The sequence below is a fragment of the Amphibalanus amphitrite genome, unplaced genomic scaffold (assembly GCF_019059575.1).
Source record: "Amphibalanus amphitrite isolate SeventyFive unplaced genomic scaffold, NRLGWU_Aamphi_draft 000012F_arrow, whole genome shotgun sequence".
Taxonomy (NCBI): domain Eukaryota; kingdom Metazoa; phylum Arthropoda; class Thecostraca; order Balanomorpha; family Balanidae; genus Amphibalanus; species Amphibalanus amphitrite.
In genome coordinates, this window is record NW_024881508.1 from 992,592 (window position 1) to 1,014,261 (window position 21,670).

General features: G+C 50.1%; 1 protein-coding gene across 3 annotated transcripts in view; it reads left to right on the forward strand.

The window, feature by feature from the left end:
- Positions 1–21,670, forward strand: part of LOC122382985 (protein bride of sevenless-like) — a 36,951-nt gene that overhangs the window by 7,514 nt on the left and 7,767 nt on the right. Inside the window, exons 3-4 of one of the 3 annotated variants that reach the window (XR_006256757.1) lie at positions 5,513–5,605; positions 10,063–10,163. Coding sequence is in view for 1 of the 3 variants with exons in the window: in XM_043369020.1 (XP_043224955.1) it covers positions 5,519–5,605 (87 nt within the window). In the remaining 2 variants the exon portion in view is untranslated. The remainder of the gene's footprint in view (positions 1–5,512; positions 5,606–10,062; positions 10,164–21,670) is intronic. The other 2 variants (XR_006256756.1, XM_043369020.1) reach the window with 2 other exon arrangements.

Consider the following 21,670-nt stretch of genomic DNA (forward strand, 5'->3'; position numbering starts at 1 on the left):
CAACCGCAGAAACCGGCGAGAAGTGCCACTCTACAGAACTGTCCTTTCCTTTCCGCCGTCCACCCACTTTGTTTGTCACTGTTTACATTCCAAATTGTTTCCGTTCAAGCTTTATTTCAATTTCATCGACCTCTTTCCGTTTCCTTTTTCTTCTTCCGATTATATTTGTTCGATCGCATCCAGCATGGACACATTACATATCCCTATCCGTCTCAAACGCATGAAATAAAAACAAATTGGAAACGCTTTCGCCCAACTAATCAAATCTTTCTATTTATTGTCTAGTGCCTACTCATAAAATAGACATAGCATTATCAAACACTGGCACCAAATCCGTTGTAAAATGTCCTCGATCCACCTGTTGATCGCTCAACTCGCAGCGTATCAATGCAATCAATGCCGGGCGCTTGGATTTCAAGGATGAATTGGAGCCCGACTATCCGCCGGCCGGCCAATCCGGTCTCGGATTTCACCGATGACCGCTTATCAAACAGGGCTGTGACATTGAGGGTCTGTCAGCTAGGAAAGTGCTGTCTAGACGGATGTCTGGTGTTGTCTCTCCGCCTGTCGTGCCGCTGCTGTGGGGCGGGTTGTTGTGCAGTTGCTGACACTCGTTTGGGTTTGCCTGATGTCATGCAATGTGAGCTACTTTTCGAGTGTTCCATATCCGCTTGGTTACCAATTCAGCCGTTTGGCAGAAACGGCTTAAAGTGTTGTTTCTAAGTTGGCTTGGCATTGGTGGCATTCCTTCTTTGTTGGGTCGTCTCTTAGTTATTCACCAGGCGCATGAGTTCTTGTTGCTCCTTACTCCTAAAATCATGACTGCGACTATAATTTTCGGCGAATAATCATGTCATGATTATACTTCCTCGACCTAAGGCTCAATGTCTATTTCGTACCATCCGAACTTCCCTCATTATGTTTATGCGAATGTCAGCAAGGACTGGCGAGCTCTCCACCAGCTGCTTGCATCCAATGACTGTTGAAAACCATCTTCTATCGGACCGCCTGCACGAAAACGTCACCTGGCTTGACATCCACGGTCCGCAGTTGGCGCTGTTCCGTGCCGAGTCTGCCGGACACACGAGTTCGTTGGCCACCGATCGCTGGCAGTCCTGGACTCATCACCTGCTAAGTGGCGCCCAGTATCCCGGACTGGAGCGACACAAAGGGCCGCTGCGGCGCTCCCATACAGCCGGGCCGACACCGTCCAGACGTGATCTCCTGTGACGGAGAGCGGAGCCTGGTTCGGCTTGTGCCGAGTCACGGAGACCCCGGCAGCAGCTCCGCCCTGACCGGCGCTGGAGACGGCTTATAGGGAGGGGACAGGGGACATGGGGCTTCTCAGGTCGGTGACCCCTTGCATTCTGTAAAGTTGAGCGTCTGTTAAGTCCGTTATGGTTTTCTGGATGGCTTGCGGGAGTGGAGTGCTGCTGATGTTTCGTGATGTGTTTAGTGCTCACTGTCCGTGAGTTCGCGGTCTCTGATTCACGGGCTTTTCTGGAAAGCCGATGCTCAAAGTTGAGGTTTAATTATGTGGCTGTGGTTACTGCTTGAGCTCACACCTATAGCGGCTGTGCGCATAAGACTACCAAGATGAAGAGTTATTGCCATTTTATTCAGCCCAATTGAGCGCGCGATGTGATCCAATCGCATTGCGACACGATTGGACGCGGGGCCGGCATTCGACGACTGGCGATCCGATCGCCTGTTGGTCCGATGTCGAACGCACCAGGCTGTCGTCGTCTCCAGAGGACCGGTTGGTCCGGAGCGCCCGCGTCAGCCCACCCGCTCTCCGAGTGGCCCCCAGTATCCGCAAACAGCCGCCGGGCATTGAAAGGATGTCGAACACGCTCTAATCCCGGCTCGGCATTGCGTGCTCCCGAGATCGGGCAGGTTTGCCAACGATACGTGCGCTGATAATCTAAATGACCGAGCCTGCACGTCGCTAATGATTTCTGGACGTTGCAACATTTTTGATGGGTTGTTACCCGCCAACTGCGGACTTAACGTTACAGTTACTACTGTTTCAGCACATCATTTATCATTCCTGTTTTGTGTCTTTTCTGTGTTCGTCAGCCGTTAATCTAGACAAGCGATCAAATCATAAAGAAAGTTACCTACCCATGTACGATGCATAGATGAAAATCAGCGATTATTATCGTCATGACTTAAGGATGCGGTGCTTGTAACGGTACCAGAAATATTCGAAAGTCGAGCACATTGGTGTGACTAATGCCACAAAAATGACTCAAAGCACTTATTGTTGAGACCATTGTTTAAGTATGGGTGCCTAAAACATATCTTCAATGATAAACGGTAACATTAATAACGTTGAAGATGATAGATCGCTTGCTTAGCCATCGTATATTGAGTACCTGACGTTTTTAAAGGGACCCTCCCACCTTAACATTAGATTTGAGTTGAGATAGCCAAATTGGTGGCCATGGCCTGAAAATACCGGTTTGGGCACTCACAACATCGAAAAATGCTTTAATTCGGAGATATCGAATTTCAAACTTGCAGTTTTCGGATTCTAAGGGGCTAATGCATTGGTATGCCCCCTTAGAATTTGTGACGTAAGCGGAGATCTAACGATTTCAAATCTTTTACTAAAACGTTTGGTAGCACGCGGTGGTATATGCTGCTTTGCGCGCAACAAATGCCGCACTTTCAAATAAAGTCGCTAGGACAGCGGAGATCCCGAAAAGTAAACAAAAGTAAAAGTCTAATATCTTGAAAACCGGTGAATATTTTTCGATGAAATTTGGTAGATATTCGTTTTTGCTCTTTCTGAACCGAGCGACATCACTTTCATGCCAATTCATTAACTTTTTTGAAGGTGGGAGGGTCCCTTTAAGCTGAACTTGTTAGAACTTATTCGTATATCAGGCAATCACAAGAATAATATCAGTATTTTGAGGCTTTAAATTAATGATGTAGTTTTAGTGATGGTGTGATTAGAGGCAATGCTTTGATATGGCTTTAAAAATACTTTTTAAAACTAACAGCCATCAGTTCAGTAGTGTGCCAAAAACAAATGGTTGAGTAGAAATATTGTATGTGTTCAGAGGATTGCGCAATGTCCTTGTTCATGCTGGCTTACAAAAAAAACTCATTTTCCTGTATTATCAAAACTGATTTACGTTTCACGGGCCTATGAACGCAACACTCATTTAAGTTTGCTTTTTTTCTCATTGTTGGCATTACCATTAGATAGGCATAGGACAGCGTTGTAGCTTTCCGTCAATACGATCTTGTAAATCAGTAATACGGCCCACCTATTGTCGATTAGGGCGCTCGAATGTTGTTATGTGTTATCTATGTTATCTCGAATGTTATCTATCGATCATGATATGAACGATAACATGATTTGGGTGCAGACGGCCAACAACAGCCAACTCTGGATGACAGACCTGAGGAGCGAACGGTATGAGACACCCTTATATAAACATGGAAACCAACAGCTATAATGCTTTGAGTAGGCACATTACTATCCAGTTAGGTACCCTCACAACTTGTCACTCACCACTCAAGCACTTTTGAGAATTAGATTGTAGTCTGTAGATGCCTCCATGCCTAGGAAAGGTGCTCGAACTCCAAATGACATAACGCTACAGTTCAAGATAAGTTTCGTTTCGGCGTCTCCCAATGTGCAGTGGTTATTAAGGCTCCGCGGGTGGGCTGCGTGTGCCAGAGGGTGCATTCGTCTCACCCATAGTTTTTAGGGGCAGCGTAATGGCCCGGCCGGCAATAAAAGTCGCACATAAACACCGAGCATCATTGGTAATGGTCGTTCCGTTATTGGTAATTGCCACAGTTTGTGTCATATATTTTGATGAAAGGCAGTTTAAGCGCTGAGTTTTGTGGTTTTCTCTATGATTCTCTCACAAGTTTTATTGCACGAATGATATGATCCAATACCGAACATGACTTAATGCATCGACACCCCGAAAACTTGCATTAAAAGTCGCTTATTTTGTGTGCCCTGATTGATATCGCAGCTCCCGATAAATGACAATAGTACCAACCTAACTATTACAGCTTTATTACAACTTGATAGGCCGTTGCTGGATATTCAAAGACGATAGCTCGATCATCTTTCACTCACGTTAGCCTTTATTTGACCTTCCATTGTGGCAAAACATCATAAAGCATTCAGAAAGACCGATGGAACTTGGTTTGTGCCTAATTCCAGCTCAAGGAGTGTTCGCTTGGTGTGTAAGTTGCCGGTTGACGATGTTTTGATGTACTAGTATTAAGTTCCCTGTCCCGGGGACATCTCTCTTGCATCTCTTCATCACAATATCGACTGCCCATCCCAATTCCCACTCAGCCATTTCCCTACAGCCCCCTCTCTTCAATCTACTATCATAGTCGCGTCAGTCCCCGATCGTCTCCATCGCACTATACGCGTCTGCTTTACCAGTCACCACCCACTGCGCTTACCGCCGGGTCATTTACCAGCTGATCTTTAACATAAGACACGCCCCGGCTCGCGCACTCCCCCCCCCCCCCCGTGACTGCCGCTGCCGCCGTTAAATTGCCCCAGTTTATATGTGCCATGCCGCCACCAGGGCACCGCTAACGGGTCGAATGCGGCGCCACCGTGACGCCGTGACGCACCCGGCTGCGTCACGGCTGTGACGGCGGCGTCACGGAGACGCTCCGTGTCACCAGTACCGTCACGGTTTGGGTGACGCGCTGACCAGGGCAGCCTTGGACGGTCACCTCCCCGCGACCCGGCGAGGTCCCCCCCCCCCCACCCAGTTTGCCGCTGCGCAGTCTGTTTGTAGTCACGTGATGAGGCCAGCGGGAGAATTCGAGCCAGACGGCAACGATAGCATTCCTCACACGCAACGTCTGGTATGGCTGAGCTCGACTCTGATAGGCCCAAATGGCGGCTGGTTGAGAGGAATTCGCAGCATCTGCCAGCACTTACCATCACGTGAAGTGTTTCCTTGGATTGCAGCACCCCTTACCGCCCGTATGGTGTCTGCAGCAGATCGGTGTACGCACCGCGCATGTGCCATGTAAGTCTGCGTGTAATGTGTCCCATGTCCATCAAACCCCGGCCAACACCTGGGTCGGGGCTGGGTCGGGCCGCCCGGCGTGTCCCACGACCCACTCAGTTCAGAACAATGTCTGTTTTTACCCGGTATCGATCGTTGGACCACCCATGTCGCGGCCCTGTCCCGTGTGTAATCGCACCTGTATGCCAGCCTGATGTCTCCTTTTTGCACCCGATCGGCAGAGTTTTTGCACCAGCTGCAACCTGTGGTCTGCCCACGCATGTTGGGGACATATGTTCCTACGTGGGTCTGTTATGCACCGCACACTTAACTTTTCAGAGCCCAGCGTCATGCGTTTTCACCGTACGAGTATGAACCGTGCACCATTCACGCCTTGTCACTGCACGGATGTTCACTGCGATTGTCACCGCACGTGGGTCACTCACCATACTAGGTCACTGCAGTGAGGTCACCGCATGCTGACAGTGCACGGTGTGCAGTTGCAGATCGGCGCAGGAAGTCTGGTCCGGTGGCGGTGCCGCTGCCGCTTCCCTCCTACTACCAGACGCCGTACCTCATACCGCGCTGCTCAGGTGAGAGTGGAGGGGTGCGGGGGTACTCCGAGGGGTGCGCTGAGCTGGCACCGGGGTGCTCCGAGGGAACGCATCAGGCCGCTCTGGGCAGGGCACCGGGATAACCCAGGGATTTACATACATGGGGTACTCGGGGAGGTCGCTGTCATTGACTGGAAGTTGGGACGCGCTGATTGAGGGGTGGGGACCTCGCTGCTCTTACGGGTATAGGGATTGATTGGACAATCTGGTCATATGTGGTTAGAAAGCATAATCAGAAGGATGGTATATGATGAGAAAAGGATAATGTGCTGACGTGGGCTCTGACTGAGTACCAGCCTATGCGTGAAGTCATTAGGCTGAGCTCCTATGACTATCCTCTGAAATGTAGGTACCGAAGTGGTCCTCTGTAGAAAATAATAAAAGTATCTGCTGCTAAAGGGAATGGTTGCCAAACGCTTCAAGCTGTTGGGCTAGACTTAAGGTAGAGTTAAACACAGGGTAGCTTGAAAAAGGACGGAACCTAAAATGTTAACTGAGGTGTTAGGTTAATTTGGAACGGGATCGGAACGTCTAAATTATTTTACTCTATTGATATACATTTAGTAAGAATAAATGTATCCACCGGGATTAAAATTAAGTAAAATAAAAGCATATAAAAGATATGATAGCCAAAGAGAAGCGCATCTACCTATTGCTCGTGGTGCACTACAATACTGTACCTATAGCAAGAATATGCTGTTTTTGATAGCAACATTCCAGCCGAGGCATGAGGTAAGTCTACATGAATAAATGTCGGTATCTTCGTGCACCAATCTCCAATGTCACTGTGTGGCTGCACGCTTCTGTTTGCAATATTGCATGCCACATACATACCAAGCGGGACATAAAAATGGAGTGTCAAAATAGTATACGGAAAGCTGCTCAGCTGCTCTGGAAATTTAGAGCTAACGGAATCCTTGCAATCTGTCGCGAAGGCTCCACCTTTGTGTCTGCCCCTTCGTGACTGAGGGCTTATGTCGTTTAATGAACAAAGACAATGGCCAGTCCGAATGACTTGCCAGCTCCGGCATACCGTTTGACGCCGAAGCGAGTTGAAAAATAACGGTCCTGACACGGCCCCCGACAGAGAGGGAATTACTCCACTACGGGATAGAACTATCGCTACTAAAACTCATCGATGTCCGCCTGATTGGCAAGAGTTGAACTGCGACCGATAGTACATCTGATTTTTATGATCAGAATGATCGTCATTCTTGTCCGTCGCTTGCAATGATGTCTTCAGGTGTCCTCCAGTGCCATTATGGAACCATAATGACGCTTTGATTCAAGCTCAAACGGAACTTTTCAAACTGGTTGGGTGAATTATTTTTGTGTCCGAACTCTGAGATACTTCCCTTTGATCGGATAACTTTGATGTGACACTTGATGCTTATTGATGATGGATTCCGTCTTCGTAATGGCTCCTCTTGCCATATTAATGCAATCCTTTTCCTCGTTTGAAACATAGACCTGTCTTTCTTTCCTTTCTTCAAGGTTACATATTGCAAGAGTCATTAACAACTCTCGGACATTTACACCCAAATCCATGTGAAAAGGCGTCTCCGGCCCTCGCCCTTCTGCAAATCTCGATTGACGGAGACGAGATTTTAAGGGTGGCTCTGGAAATACCAAGTGGCATTTATTCTTGTAAGAATAAATTATCACATTTTGCTCCTAAATTACTTTTATATCCGCATGCAAGGTCTCTGGCTGTCATTCATTTTCTCTAAGTTCCACTATGCTGTCGCTGGTAACCTCCCACACCCGCACTGCAGACAGCGATGGCAGACAGTATAAGACAGCAACAACAGATTGTGCCGGACTCGCCGTCACCTTTGAACGCAATCGCGTGACAAAGCCTGGACGATAAGTCTGAATCGCAATCCCGATACCACCGAGAGTACACCGACGGGACCCTCCAACCTTCACGATGCGCGTGACAGGTTGTAATTCATTGGACTTCTCTGACTTTTTTTAGCCCTTCCTGAACATTTAAATGACTGATAACTGGCTTTAAGTAAGGATTGCAGCATAACGCTCGAGCTATAACAGCTCAAACTAGTTAATCAATTATTTTGCTTTATGCTTTTCATTAGTAAGCATGCAATCTCCAGTTAACACGCTGAGTGACCAGTGTACTCGATGCCGTAGCCCATAGTTGACCAGTGATCACAGTGACTCGGCTCCATGATCACTGATCAGTGATGATCGCAGTGACTGCAGAAGCGGGGTGTGGTCGGGGCGGCCCCATTCGCGGCTAACTGCTCCATCAATCTCAGTCGACCGTTATCGTCGGGTTCGGTACCGGGCACACGGGACAGGCGAAAATCCCTAATCCGCTGTCGCCTTGTCGGCCGGCGGGGGCGGGGAAGGGGGTGATGGGGAAGGTCAGGAGGGGTCCAGGGACGCCCCTGTCAGCGGGCTGGCTTAGTGCGATGACGGCTCCATTGTCCACCAAATGCAGCCGGCAGACGGGGTTTATGCCACTATTGGCGGAAAGATACGGGAAGTTAAGCAAGACATATGGCCGGAAACTGTGCGGCGACGGCTGTATGTCGCACGGGAGGACATGTGTGACCTTAATTCCCCCGTGTGTAGCTGGTAGCAGAGGGAGAATGTCACAGAACAGAGGTCTCAGCCGCGTTTTTAGCCTCTAAAATGAGTCCCGCTGCAGGCTAAGACGCGCGGGCGTTTTGACTATGAGTCGGGCCGTACAATTACTTATAATGCCAGTCCCCGTGCCCCTGGTGATCACTGGATGTTACCGCGCACCTTACCACGTGGGGTAAATGGCCGTGGCATTGTCTCGAGCATTGTTATCGAGGGTGGTTAAACGAAGAAGCTCACCCCTAAAATTAAACTTGTGAGATACGCTCGGTGGTGGCATAAAGCACCTTTTTGCGTTGTTTAATGAAAAGATGAGTTACCTATAGTCTCTGCTCGGCTTCATGAGAATATTTGTGTGTCGATTTTATTACACGCAAGCGTGTTTGCTCTACTTATTTAGATGAGCATGACTTAGGTTGCCTGCTACGTAACGTCGCTATAAGGCGCATCAGTTTTGCTAGCTTTAATCTTGTCCAAGGTTCATCTTCTTCGAAGATGGCCGCAACTCCCAATGGAATTTAAACAGGGAATAAAGAAAGGATTATTGAAAGGAGAATGGACAATTGAAGAAGAAGCGGTTGTGAAGAAGACTAACAGACAAATTTTATGAGGGACAGATTGTAGGTGATTTATCGGCTATTGCCTGAGCTATTGATAACAAACTTTATGAAAACCCAAATTAAATTTAGGCAATTAAATGCCCAATTTTATAAATCTATAATCACTTTCAACCATATAAAGCCTGATAGTCATCCCATATGCCACCGTGTGTGTGCACATTCCTGTTCCGTTCGTTTCCTGCGGTGTCCCTCCCCACTCCGGGGTGGGGTGTCTTGGCCCAGTCCCTACCGCCGCGTCGTCGAGTCGCGACGCCCTGTGAGCGGCGTTCCGTGTCGATACACCGCGTGACTTCGGCTGGTACAAATGGGTCAGTACCGCGGGGCGGGCGACACGGTAGGCGGAACTGGAAGACGCTCCACACGGCCCGGACTGGGTAGTGGGTATACTCGTAATGGCTGCACCAGAAGGGTGATATGAGTGGGGCGACGATCCGACCTAGGGAACCTCAGCACTGGTGGCTTTTTGTAGTCTGTATAGCGTTTTTCTGTGTTTCACTGATCATATGATGTCTAACTTGTGTCTAATTGTGTGTCACTTGTGTTTGACTAACGTCATGAGCCTTGTGCTGGCATGATACAATGTCCATGCGTGACTAGAAGATGCATAAATCCAACGATCTTTGTGTAACCAACAACTAATAATTCGTGCCAACGCCCTCCGCTCATACTTTTCCGAATCAACGCCCCAACTATCTATCCACAAATTGTAGGTCAGAATGGAATGCTCTCTCCCCGGGTGCATGCCATGGGTGAACTATCAGTATCTAATGGGTAATAATGGGCAATTGCATGATGGACTGGTTGCCGGGTGCGATCACGTGACCGGCGCTGGCGCGGATGTCGCGTGCTGTTCCTGGGCCCTGGCAACCGAGGGGTGCGGGGGGGGGGGGGTAAACAGACACGGGAGGGGGTCGGGAGGGTCGGGTTTGACCGACGGGTCCGACATTCCTGGCCGGGGCTGCACCTGCACTTGACCGGTGCCAGATTACCTGCTCTCAGACGGCGGGATGCGGTCTGATCCGGCCCGGCGCCTGACTTACCCGGGAGGAGCCGGCTTATTCGCCGGAAGGGCTCGGTCTCTATCAGGGAAAACTCATGGCATGCTCACATTCACGGGGTAACTCACACACAGAAGCAAGCGCATCACATAACAGTGACCACAAGCCGGTGCTGAGCAGGCTGCCTGACCCCGCGGCGTCTCCCTCGCAGGACTATACTTTACCAGCGAGTACGAGGCATGACCGGCGGCCGGCCGTTAGCTAGGACTGCATGCGGGGTCACCTTAGAGGCACTGACGAGCTCGGCCACAGGTAGGTGACACGGCGGCGGTGATTTCCTCCCGGCTGACGGGCCTGGTGCACTTTTCCCGGCTTTTTGAGGTGGCGGTGGTGGCGGTGGTGTGGTGACAGCGGTGACGATTGTCGTGGTAGTGGTGGCAGCGATGGCGGTGGTGGTGGCGGCAGCGATGGTGGTGATGGTGGTGGCGATGACAGTGGTGGTGTTCAAGGTTCTTGTGGCAAATTACGTTTCAGCGAGGTGTTTGTGCATTGCCCTGTTGAGCGGGATGACGGAAAACGTTCAGTTGACTCAACTTTAGTCTCGTGCTTTCCCGGATCTTTTGCCATTTACCGGAGCTAGGCAATAATGGCGAAGCGAACGATCGTGACTTTACATAGCTTTGTCGTGTCCCAGAAATGGAGCTCATGAGTACGTCTCAAGCCTCATTATGTGAATAAGTACCACGGGGCCTCAGTTCAGCTGTGTAGTGTACAGCAGTGCCTGCAGTGCCCACGTGCCTCCCTGTTGTGCTGTTAAAGGCTGCTACCCGGCCCCTGGGGCACACTGAACTGAATTAAATGACGCTCATCATGACTGGTGAACTAGTTAGTCGGGCCTAACGCCCACGTTTTAATCATCTGATGACTGTGACGGGCCATTTCTCGGACGTGAATGCTAGCACGATTTACTCGCCAGCTCGGGACACGACTTGGCACACGTCTTACCGTTAATTAGCACAGAGAATATCAACTTCATAGCATGCTGTAACACAGTCCTTTGGTTAACGTCTCAAATAATCAGTCGGCGGCGTACTGCCGAAAAAAGCAGAAAGTGATTGCCCTGGAACTAGAGAGCTCTGGGATATTCGTGCTAAGGTAAACATTGCATTCCGATCTATCTGTTTCATGGTCTGTTTTCTGGCTAAAGCGCTGCATTCTTGCTCCAAAGTCGCTGATTTGGTTCTGGGTAACATATCAGGAGGAAATTGGCAGGTCTACATAGGTAAACTCCGTGGAAGTATTTCAGGTGCGAGCTCATCTACCTAGTTAGTATGTCCATTCATTACCAGAAATATCGCCGAATGCAAGGTGTATATGAATAATCCGGAGCTTTGTGAACCAAGTGGAAATAGCCCAAATAACTTTCCTTAGGTCACGCCACATGGTGCAAAGCAGTCAGTGGTGGTGAGCATATGCTAAGGAATTTAGGATAGCTGTCGGGATACCTGATGGTTGACCTGACCTGATCTGAGCGACCTACTGCAGATGCCAAGCTCATCATTACTGAAGAAAAGGAAGGTCAAATTCAGAAACAGGACCCCAAAATGCCCCAGATGTCACTTCATAAAGTTCCAGTGCAGGTCCACCTGTTTCTGCTTTGATCTCTGACCTGACCTAGATCAACCAATGACCTATGTAGGCTCTTAAAATTGAGTACTGTCGGCTTCCTCCAAAAATACAAACAAAAAGGTTGAACAATTTGCTGTCCTGCAAAACGCAATAAAGGCTTAAACTTATATTGTGCATGTAGAAACCAGAATAAGGAACCTCAAAACCAACTTTTCACCGTTTGTAGCTAATTACGTGTAATCTCTGAAGCAATAGAGAAAATGCATCCGACATCATTTGTCAAGGTTGCGCACATGAAACCTTACGCACCGAGTACCGACAGAATATGACAAATGGATCGCTCGTATGACAATACGGACATTATGTAGTAGCATTGACAGGAAACACGAGTCTCCCTACTCCGTCCCTCAATGGAGTGATTAATCAAAGTTTACCGCCGGGCACTGCCGGTGCAGACGACTGGTACGAGCGGCGGGTGACAGCGTTCCTACGTCCACGGGTCCATTGTCGCCCAGTACCGGCCGCCGCGCCGGCCGCCTCCTGTCGTCTGTCATTGTCGTCCGCTGATGACAGGCTGTGTCAGTGTCGTCACTTATGACGTATCATGCGAGCAGAGGAATGGTACCGTCTAAACTCTGTTGTATGTGAATTATGACACCAATCTAAAATAGACGTGCATTTTAATCCAAATTTTATATACCTACATATATAGTTATAATACAGTCCACAATTATTCTTATAGACTCAGAACAAAGTATAGACAAATATTAAATATAGACAAGAACAGTACGTAGTCTAGTTGAATTAAAAAAGAAAATGCGACAATGACCGCCAATAAAACTAAACATAGCATCACTTATTCGTGCCGCCGTTCTGGCTGACGCAAAGGAGCTGTTAGCAAATTGACACTATCCGACCGGAGATAAGTTTATCTGATACCGTGCAATGACCTCACCTGAGTCTGAGTTGGCAGACACCGGAAAACCCTCCGAGAGAAAACGGTATTGAAAATAATGCGGAGAATGGTGTATCATGGCAGTGATGTGGAGGATGACGTAATGAGCGTGAAACTCACAAGGAAAGAGTAAGAGAGGCATAAGTGACAGGGCACTGGAAAGGAATCCTTGAATCACGACCGGATGAATTACGCACGTTGAAAATCCACACGGAAACGGCAGCGACATCCTGTGAAAGTCACACCCTTTGTGCATGTGAAACCTAAGGACTATAGTTTGTTTTAGATCGCTGATACTACATATTTAGGCCTCCAAGGCATAACAAAGCATCTCACTAAAACATTTTATTTCCTAAACGCAATAGAAAGACACTGTAAAGTCAACTGAGATTTCCCTCACTCAGCAGTCTACGCCTTCCAGTTTAGCTGGTCACACAGTGGACGCCACCTGGCTGGGTCGGAGCTCCGCGCGCCGTGCCGGACGCCCGTCGCTCTCCGATGGCACGTAACCGGCTCGCCAAATGGACCTTTCAGCGCGACCGGTCGGCGCGGCCAGTTTCCATTTCACCGATCACGACCGATGGGAGTTGACTGCTGACGGTGGGCCACGCTCGTGACACCCGCCGATGGCTGCGGTGTCGCCGGTGTCAGGGGTATGGTGTCAGAGGTGCCAGGCACGCGGTGTTAGAGGTGTCAGGCACGCGGTGTCACCGGTGGCAGGCAAGCTGTGTCGCGGTTGTCATACGCACACAGTGCCAACCCATCGGAAATTATGTCAAGACAGTCTTGTTATTTTTTTCGCAAGCCAGCTATGGAACTTTAAAAGGGCACCATTTTATTTGTGGACTTGATTTGAGTATTTGTAAATATCGCTATCATAATTTGTCACCATCGGTTCCAAGCTCTCAGTGCCGACAGGGCTTTACTTTTATAGTCATTGGCACCGTGCCTTCAATGTCAGTGTCGCCAAACTCTCAGTGGTCACCAGTGTCGACGGTGTCACGTGTGCTCCCAGCTGTCCCCGAAGGTCACTGGCAGCCAGCAGTTTCGGCGATCGAGGAAAGTGTCTCTCTCCGGCACCGCGCCGGCACGATCCGCTTTATCAGCTCTAACGAGACAATTCACGATCGCAGCGTATCGTGCTCGGATCGGGCATGCTCGATGGCGTGTGCAAAGTGCATGCGTCCCTCAGCCGAATTCCTGCCTGGTCTATCTGTGGCGTGTTGCTTATAGTGCTTATCGCAAGCCCAAACAATGTTTGTGGCTTAAGCAGCTCGAAGCAAACCTGCTTGCTGTTTTGATCCAGGATGCCTGTGGGTTGATACGTGTGGCGTGTTTGGATAGTTTGCCATACTTCCTGAGACATTCCACACCGACAGATTCAGTCTGTGTTTGGCACTCACTTCACCTTCCGGCCCGGACGTGCTCGCGGGCGATCCCACCAATTCGCCACGGACGATTGCACGATTTCCTTCGCTCGGCTTTCACGCCTGCATGCCATGACGCCCGCGATTCGGAAAAGTGTCGACACCGGCTGTTTTGGCTACCAGTTCGTTTCATGGCTCGTTTCATGTTCTGTGCCCTGTTACACCGGCTACCAGAAGCCCATGGCGTGGGGAACGGCGGGACGCCTGCCACTGGCAGCTCCGGGAACGGAACCCGTATACTAGGGTTGTTCAAAAAAACCGATTTTTGGAAAAGTATACGGGCTCATGGCTCATGTGGTGCGGTATTCTTTTCTGAGTCCAATGATACCCTTTTTTCCGAAAAGTATTACTGCTAGGCGCTGCTCAAACGGCTTAAAGAGGACCATGTTACGCCCGCCGACCGGCCGGTGTCAATAAGGGCGAGAACTCGACGCCGCGCGCCGGCGGCAGCGCCTTATCGGCACCGCGCGCCACGGCATCTGCCGGCCGGCCGGCTGGGCAGTGGGAAGTTACAAGCGCGTGGTCTTATTGCACACGATCGGGGTGAGCTATCCCATGTTTTCGGGGCGGAAAGTTTCAGTGCAGCATCGGTGCTGCTGCTGCGGTGGTCTGTGTCGATGGTACAGAAAATAACTCAAACAGAGCTCAGAAAAGACTGAGTGATTCCGGATAGTTGCCTCGAAGCAATCCGTTTCAAGAATACAGCTGCCTTCTTAACGTACTGTATCACTTTTTAATTCTTCAAAAAGCAAGCTCTGAGCAATAACAGACTTATTTGCATTGCTGTTGACAATTTAAGTTGTTTTTGGACGGTGGCTCGCAGCTCCAATATGCTGCCGCGTAACTCTATTCCAACGACGAAACGGCAACTTAGCGAGAATCGAAAATTTAACGAAGTAGGTACAACAGGAGCTGGCAAGGCTCCTGCATTGGTCCATCCGTCATGAGTGACACAGCGGGGTAATGTGTCACGTCAGGGCAGAGCTGTGTTCTATGCCGGGTCTGGATTCGGGTCTTGATCGGCATCGGTGGGCACGGCCGCCCTGGCCGGACTGCCGGCGTCGCTTATGCTCGAAAGATTGGATAAACGGCGCTTTATAGGTACTCCGGCTAATGTCTCTACTCATGTCTCACTTCGTCACACTGTCAGGGTGGCCACCCTGTCATTCCCGGACATGCTATGTTTTATTTCGGCCTGCTAATCTAAGTTAAACCTGGCGTCGATTCTGTTGCTTCAGCATTTGATATCAACGTATCTGCATAATGACATTGGTGACGCCCATGCTCGTCAAACCCACCCCCAAACTTGGACCGATGACTTCCGGGTCTCCATATTCTGTTCTTGTGCATTGTCAGCTCTTGCTGTACGTAAATCGTGAATTTTCGATTCTCGCACAGTTGCGCGTTTCGCCGTTAGATTTAAGATGCGTGGCAGCACATTGGGGGTGCGAGCCACCGTCCAAAAGTAACGTGAATTGTCAACAGCAATGCAAAGAAGTCTGTTATTGCTCAGAGTTTGCTTTTTAAAGAATTAACAAGTGATACGGTACGTTAAGAAGGCAAATGTATTCTTGAAATGGATTGTTTCGAGGCAACTAACCGGAATCATTCAGTCTTTTCTCAGCTATGTTTGACTTATTTTCTGTACCATCGACACAGACCACCGCAGCAGCTGCACCGATGCTGCACTGAAACTTTCCGCCCCGAAAACATGGGATAGCTCACCCCGATCGTGTGCAATAAGACCACGCACTTATAACTTCCCACCGCCCAGCCGGCCGCCCGGCAGGTGTCGTGGCGCGCGGTGCCGATAAGGCGCTGCCGCCCGTGCGCGGCGTCGAATTCTCGCCCTTATTGACACCGGCCGGTCGGCGGGCGTAACATGGTCCGCTTTAAGCCGTTTGAGGAGCCCCTAACAGTTAATACTTTTCAGAAAAATGGGCATCATTGGACTCAGAAAAGAATACCGCACCACATGAGCCATGAGCCCGTATACTTTTCCAAAATTCGGTTTTTTTGAACAACCCTACCGTATACCGTTCGGCGTTTGTCGTTTTCCGTCCCCTGTTCTGTGGCGGCCAGCCAGCAGGGCTGCTCACTCCCTCAGTCATGGAGATAGGGCACTTTGGGACGCGGCCAGGGGCTAATCAGAGCGACTGAGGCGCCCGATGACGATGCAAATTTAGATTAGATTGTCTGGAATCACGTCACGGTCGGGCAGCGCAGCATGACACTCAGTTTGCATGACAGTAGATTGTTTAAGCTACGAGCTGTACATCGGCATGCTTCTGATTTCATACCGCCATATTTTTACTGAGTGAAAAACGGTGAAAGGAATGGTAAAATGAGATATAGAGATAAGAAAATAAAAGAGCGAACAGAGACACTTCCCACACGGCTTATTTGCTGCTTTCGTTTTCCTGTGAGGTTTCGAAAGAAATAAAGTTCCCCGTTATGAAAATGTGTCTTGTTGTTCAATAACACCGACGGCGGCTGACGGCCGGTATGACTAATTTTATTGCATGTCTGCAAAGTAGCCGTTGTGATTAATGGCCGTGTATCTTCGGCCAACCAGCAGATTTTCAGTGCTGGCGCGTCTGTTTCCATGCCAACTTATCTGAGCGGCATCGCTGTTACATCAGGCATTTTGCACCAATCGTCTTTGTGAGTCAACAGCCGCTCCTCATCTCCGTGGCATGGGATAAAGCTATGTTTGGTAGCATTCCTTTAACGGCTCACACCTCTCTAAACGTCTTCATATCCATACATATGCAGGTTCACAGATATAAGCATGCCTTTGCCGTATTTTGGGTGGTCGCGCAGTTTTGTCTCGCCAGAGCTGCGCGGCCGCACATTCTGACGCTGTCGGCCGGCGATCGATCGCCGTCTCCCCATTTCTGCCCTGGTTTGACGGTTGGGTAATCTGTGTACGGAGCAGGCGGCTATCTCGGCATCTCTGCTCCAGTTGACCGCCTGACCCACCGACCACCTGGCGCGGGCCGCCGGACCGGACTTTCTCACCGCCGCTGCGGCCCGTGCCTCTCACCCATCCAAACACAGCTGTTCGTCCGCTCTCCCGGCTTTACTAGAGCCGCTCTGCTCCTGTCGTTAGGGTGTAATTTTTACCGTCTCCCGACCTGCTGCTCCTTTCAGTAGCGTGCGTCATGCATATGGAGATTCGCCGCGCGCGTTATTCAGCCGAGGTTGCGCCGTTTGGCACATAAATGACGTGTGGAACAGGTCATTAGCGTGACGTCATCATTTGTGGCCGAGCCGGTGTAGAGTGGGGTTCAGAAGGTCGATACTTATAGTTATAACCGCCGTTTAACGGTCACTTAGAGTTAGACATGTTACAGCCACGCACTCGTGGTGCTCTCTCATTGAGGCTTAGCTCCTTTGTTTCATTCGAACAGTAATACAAACGTATAAAATTGCACATTCGAATGATTCATGTAACACAAATATTCATCTACATGGGTCATTGCTTGTAAAAATGCAGCATCCAGTGTTTGTCCGCTTCATTGCCCCGGAAGGACGATTGTGTCTAGTTTGAATAGACGATCTTTTGTAGTGTTTTCCTGCTGTTCCACTTGTTACAATATTTATTGCGGCAGGTAAATTGAACGGCGATGCATCATTATCATGCGGTAGCCGGTTAATCCTCTATATCTCCGCCGTTCCTTCTTCTCTTCCTGGTGGCCTTGAAGTCGAAAAAGAAAAACAGCCGGCATAATGCATGAGTCTGCGCTCGGGCCTCTTCGTGCCGGGGCTGGGGCGGTCTGCCGGGGCTGGGGCGGTCCACCCGGCCCTGTGTCGCAGTGACCTCCGGGGAAACCGAACGGTACAGCATGCGGGGACAGCGCTGGTCCCGTCTGAAATCGACAGCGCACCCTGTATAACAGAGCGTGTCAGACCCGGTGAACCCGGGCAGAGTGGTCAGTGAATGACAGGTGGGGCCGGACTGAGACGGATGCGTCACACAGTGGATGATAGTGTCATGTCAGTGGTCAAAACCAGGGTGCACTGCACACAACTGGATGTCGTGAAAACAACTGACATGACATGTGATCCGTAGATGCACTGTAACATTTATTTTACTAGAAGCATATAACATGCATAGTGCATACCCGTATACACTCTACTGCATAGATATCCATCAATCCTCTCGGACTTTCCTTCCAACCCTTATGTCTTCTTTCGCAATCAAGCAAAACCTTTCTAGCCGGTAATCCGACTTGATTGCGTTTCAAATCAGACCAAACAGCGCTCCGCTCCGCTCTGGGGCGCTGCAGCAGGGCGCCTCCTTTCTCTCTCGGCGCGGGAGCTCTTCTTCTAGATGAAACTCCGCCCGAAATTAGCATCACCCCAAAGCGTAAACAAAACAGTAAAACTCCGCGTACACAGGTCTCACGCCCGTGTGTGCTATCCCCCATCTGATCAGAGGCGGCGGTGCAGAGGTCAATCCCGGTGCAGAGAGGAGTGAGACAGTCGCGTGCGAGTAGGCCCGTTCCGGCCGGCGCGGCGCACGCGGGCTGATTGCGGAGCGGACGCGGCGGCCGCTCTCTGTTTACACCTGGCCTATCGGGCCATCGGGAGAGCAGGCGCGCGCCGCCTCATCTGCCGCTCGTCGAGCCGTGATGGATCGCGCCGAGGCCCCCGATTGATTGCTGGATGGATTAGGGTAGGGGTGATTGATTGGGCCGGCCGTGCGCTGTGATGGCTGTAGAGGTTTTAACTGAGACGTAGTCACGGTGTTTAAAGTCAAATTATCGACATGAACTTGATTTGATGGGTCGTCTCAGGCTAGAGGTTAAGTTGAATTTATTCAGGTTATTTAGATTGAATTCATATTATTGTGATGAATTCATATGATCAGTCAGATGAACTAAACTTCTGTACATACTACATTTTATGTAGGTATGTAATTTTGCCAATTCAAAAGAATATAATTCAAAATAGTTCCCATTGTTTATCCCATTACAATACTACATGTCCTAAGCTCTTATCAATACCTACATTTCATCGTAGATGAATGGTTACCACACAGTTCAATGCGAGCCGCTAGCTGATGATTGAATAAGACTCGATCGCGGCGAAAATTAAACGTATACCACTTCGGCGCTCTGCTCTTCAATCATGCTCCTCACCAATGCGCTCTGTCGTCTCCGCTTACCGGCCTTCACATCACAAGCGACTAGCGTCTGGCTATCGTGCGCTGCATCCTTATCCAGGCGCAGCGACTCTCCCTTTCATTGATATCTCGGTCAGCCTCGCACAACCCGCTCTTATCTAAGGGGTGATAGGCAGAAGAGATGAGAGAGAGGGAGAGAGAGAGAGAGAGAGAGAGAGAGAGAGAGAGAGAGAGAGCGAGAGAGAGAGAGAGAGGGAGGGAGGGAGAGAGAGAGAGAGAGAGAGAGAGAGAGAGAGAGAGAGAGAGAGAGAGAGAGAGAGAGAGAGAGAGAGAGAGAGAGAGAGAGAGAGAGAGAGAGAGAGAGAGAGAGAGAGAGAGAGAGAGAGAGAGAGAGAGAGAGAGAGAGAGAGAGAGAGAGAGAGAGAGAGAGAGAGAGACGGGTGGGGCGCGGGGAGGGCGTCCGTGATAGCTGATGAGTGCGATCGGCAATCGCCAATTAAAAGTCGCTCGTGCTGGGGTGAGAGTGCCGATAACATCCTGGCATCAACAGCTCACGGAGGGGAGGCGTCTCGCATCGGCAGCCTGCGGGCGCCGTGAGATAGCCCGGCGTCCACTGCCGACTGGTGTTGGTAGTACTATCTGTTACCGAGCGGTGATGAGTGGTGCTATCTCTTACCGAGTGGTGATGGGTACTGTTATCAGTCAGTCGCTGTGAAGTGTGAGGTGGCAAGGACCTTCCCACCTGTCACCTGTCGTCAAGGTTTTCCAGTCGTCAGCCGCCACCGGCCACAGTCACGGTCACCCGCTGACAGTGACCGGCGGAGGAGCGTGCCAGGTGGGGCCGACCAAGGTAAATATAGCCGCCGATAGGAGCATTCCAGCGACAGTAAAAGCATCGAAATTAAAACGCCGAAAATGTGCTGCGGATGAGTTCACCACAGCTGATATGAGCGATGGATGGTATTTCGTAGACCATTACCGCTACTTCTTCAGATTTACCGATTGGTGTTAATCCACCTTTTTTGGTTACAGTCTTTGATCGTTCGTCGAGCGAGCCTAAAGAAACAACAGACCCTCAGACAGTTCCAATGCATTGTGGCGACTTCGATGACTTCATGGACCACGGTCACTGTCTGGCCGGCGTCGCATGTCGTGATCGGTCTGAAAAGGCAGCCGTCACCCCGTCTGCCGGTCGTCAATGTCACCGGGCAGTCTGCAGCCGCGGGTCAGCAGACGGCGGTCGCAGACGGCGGTCGCAATGTCACCGGGTCGGTCCCATGCGGCAAGCTCAGCTCGTTCACAACAGCGATATAGGAGCCACTGCGGTCGTGCGGTCAATTCGATCGGCATCTTATGTTGGGTTTGTTCAGCATCCACCGCAATCATGACCGTGATCAACTCGGAGACCTTGCTCTGCCTCCACTGCCGCTGTCACCACCGCCACCACTAGCACAACCACTCGAGTCACCAACTGCAACTGACACCATAACCAACGTCACCAACCGTCATCACCAACGTCACGAGTCACCATCACCACCATCACTGAGCTGTCACCACTGCTATCACCATCGCTCCTGCTGCTACCCGGACGTGCCGACGGAAAGCAAGTCTGCTGCGCCGGCGACCGTCACCGTTCGCGGAGACGTGCCAGTCCCCGACCGTGACGTAACCAATCGGACATTGCTATTGATACACTTCCCTTATAGGTAAAATAGAGGTAGCATAGATTTCTGAACGGTGTGCAGTAGGGTAGCTTATTGAAGATATCTTTTGATGGAGATGCATACCTTGGAAATAGGATTTCCATAACTGAACCTGTGGTGTGTTGACTGATACTGACGCTGCCTACATAAAAACTAAAACTCAAAATACCTTCTGTCCCCAGTTTCTAAAATCGAGTGATCATAATCGCTTCCGCAGAATAAGGACCCCTACCTTAAGGTTTTTTGTTGAATTGGGTCTTGCACCTGGTGTTCAAGGAAATGTTTACCCAAAAGTACGCTTCAAATCTATCTATAAATATACCAAAGGACGACGAGCCCGTACCAAGCCTGCTGTTTGTGTGTTTTTAGGGTGACAGCAGGCATGTTTTGATCGGAATTCGGAATCATAGCTGATTATCGGATAGTGTGGCAGTAAATCGGATGTCTACGATATTATCGACCGTTTTGCGACCTGGGCCGGATGTTGTATGGAATTCACCACGAAGAAAATACCAATATACCGGTACAGCGCAGGAACGAGCGATGGTGTAAAGAAATATTGAAAGCTTATGGTGGTTTCCCACATACATTTGAAATAGTCCGTATATCGTTCTAGATGACCCGCTTACCTTAAAAGAAGCCACACATGAAGTCCGAAAAGTCCGTATTCCGTCCAAAAGACCTCCAAATCACCGTTGGAGTGACAACTGACGGCTCCATCGGCCGTTCCCTCGGCCTGTCGTCAGGCCAGCTGCGCTGCGGGCCGCACCTGGCTACTCGTTGTGTCGTGATGTGTCGTGCCGTGTCATACCGTGTCGTGTCGTGTCACGCTGTGTCGTGACGAGTATTTCACGCAACAGACCCGGCCTGTCACCTGGCGGGCACCCATCCGTTCCGGCTCCGGAACAAACAAAACCCATCAGCAATAACGTAGCTGGTTAGCTTATAGGTGGACGATATCAGTGCTGGGCCGA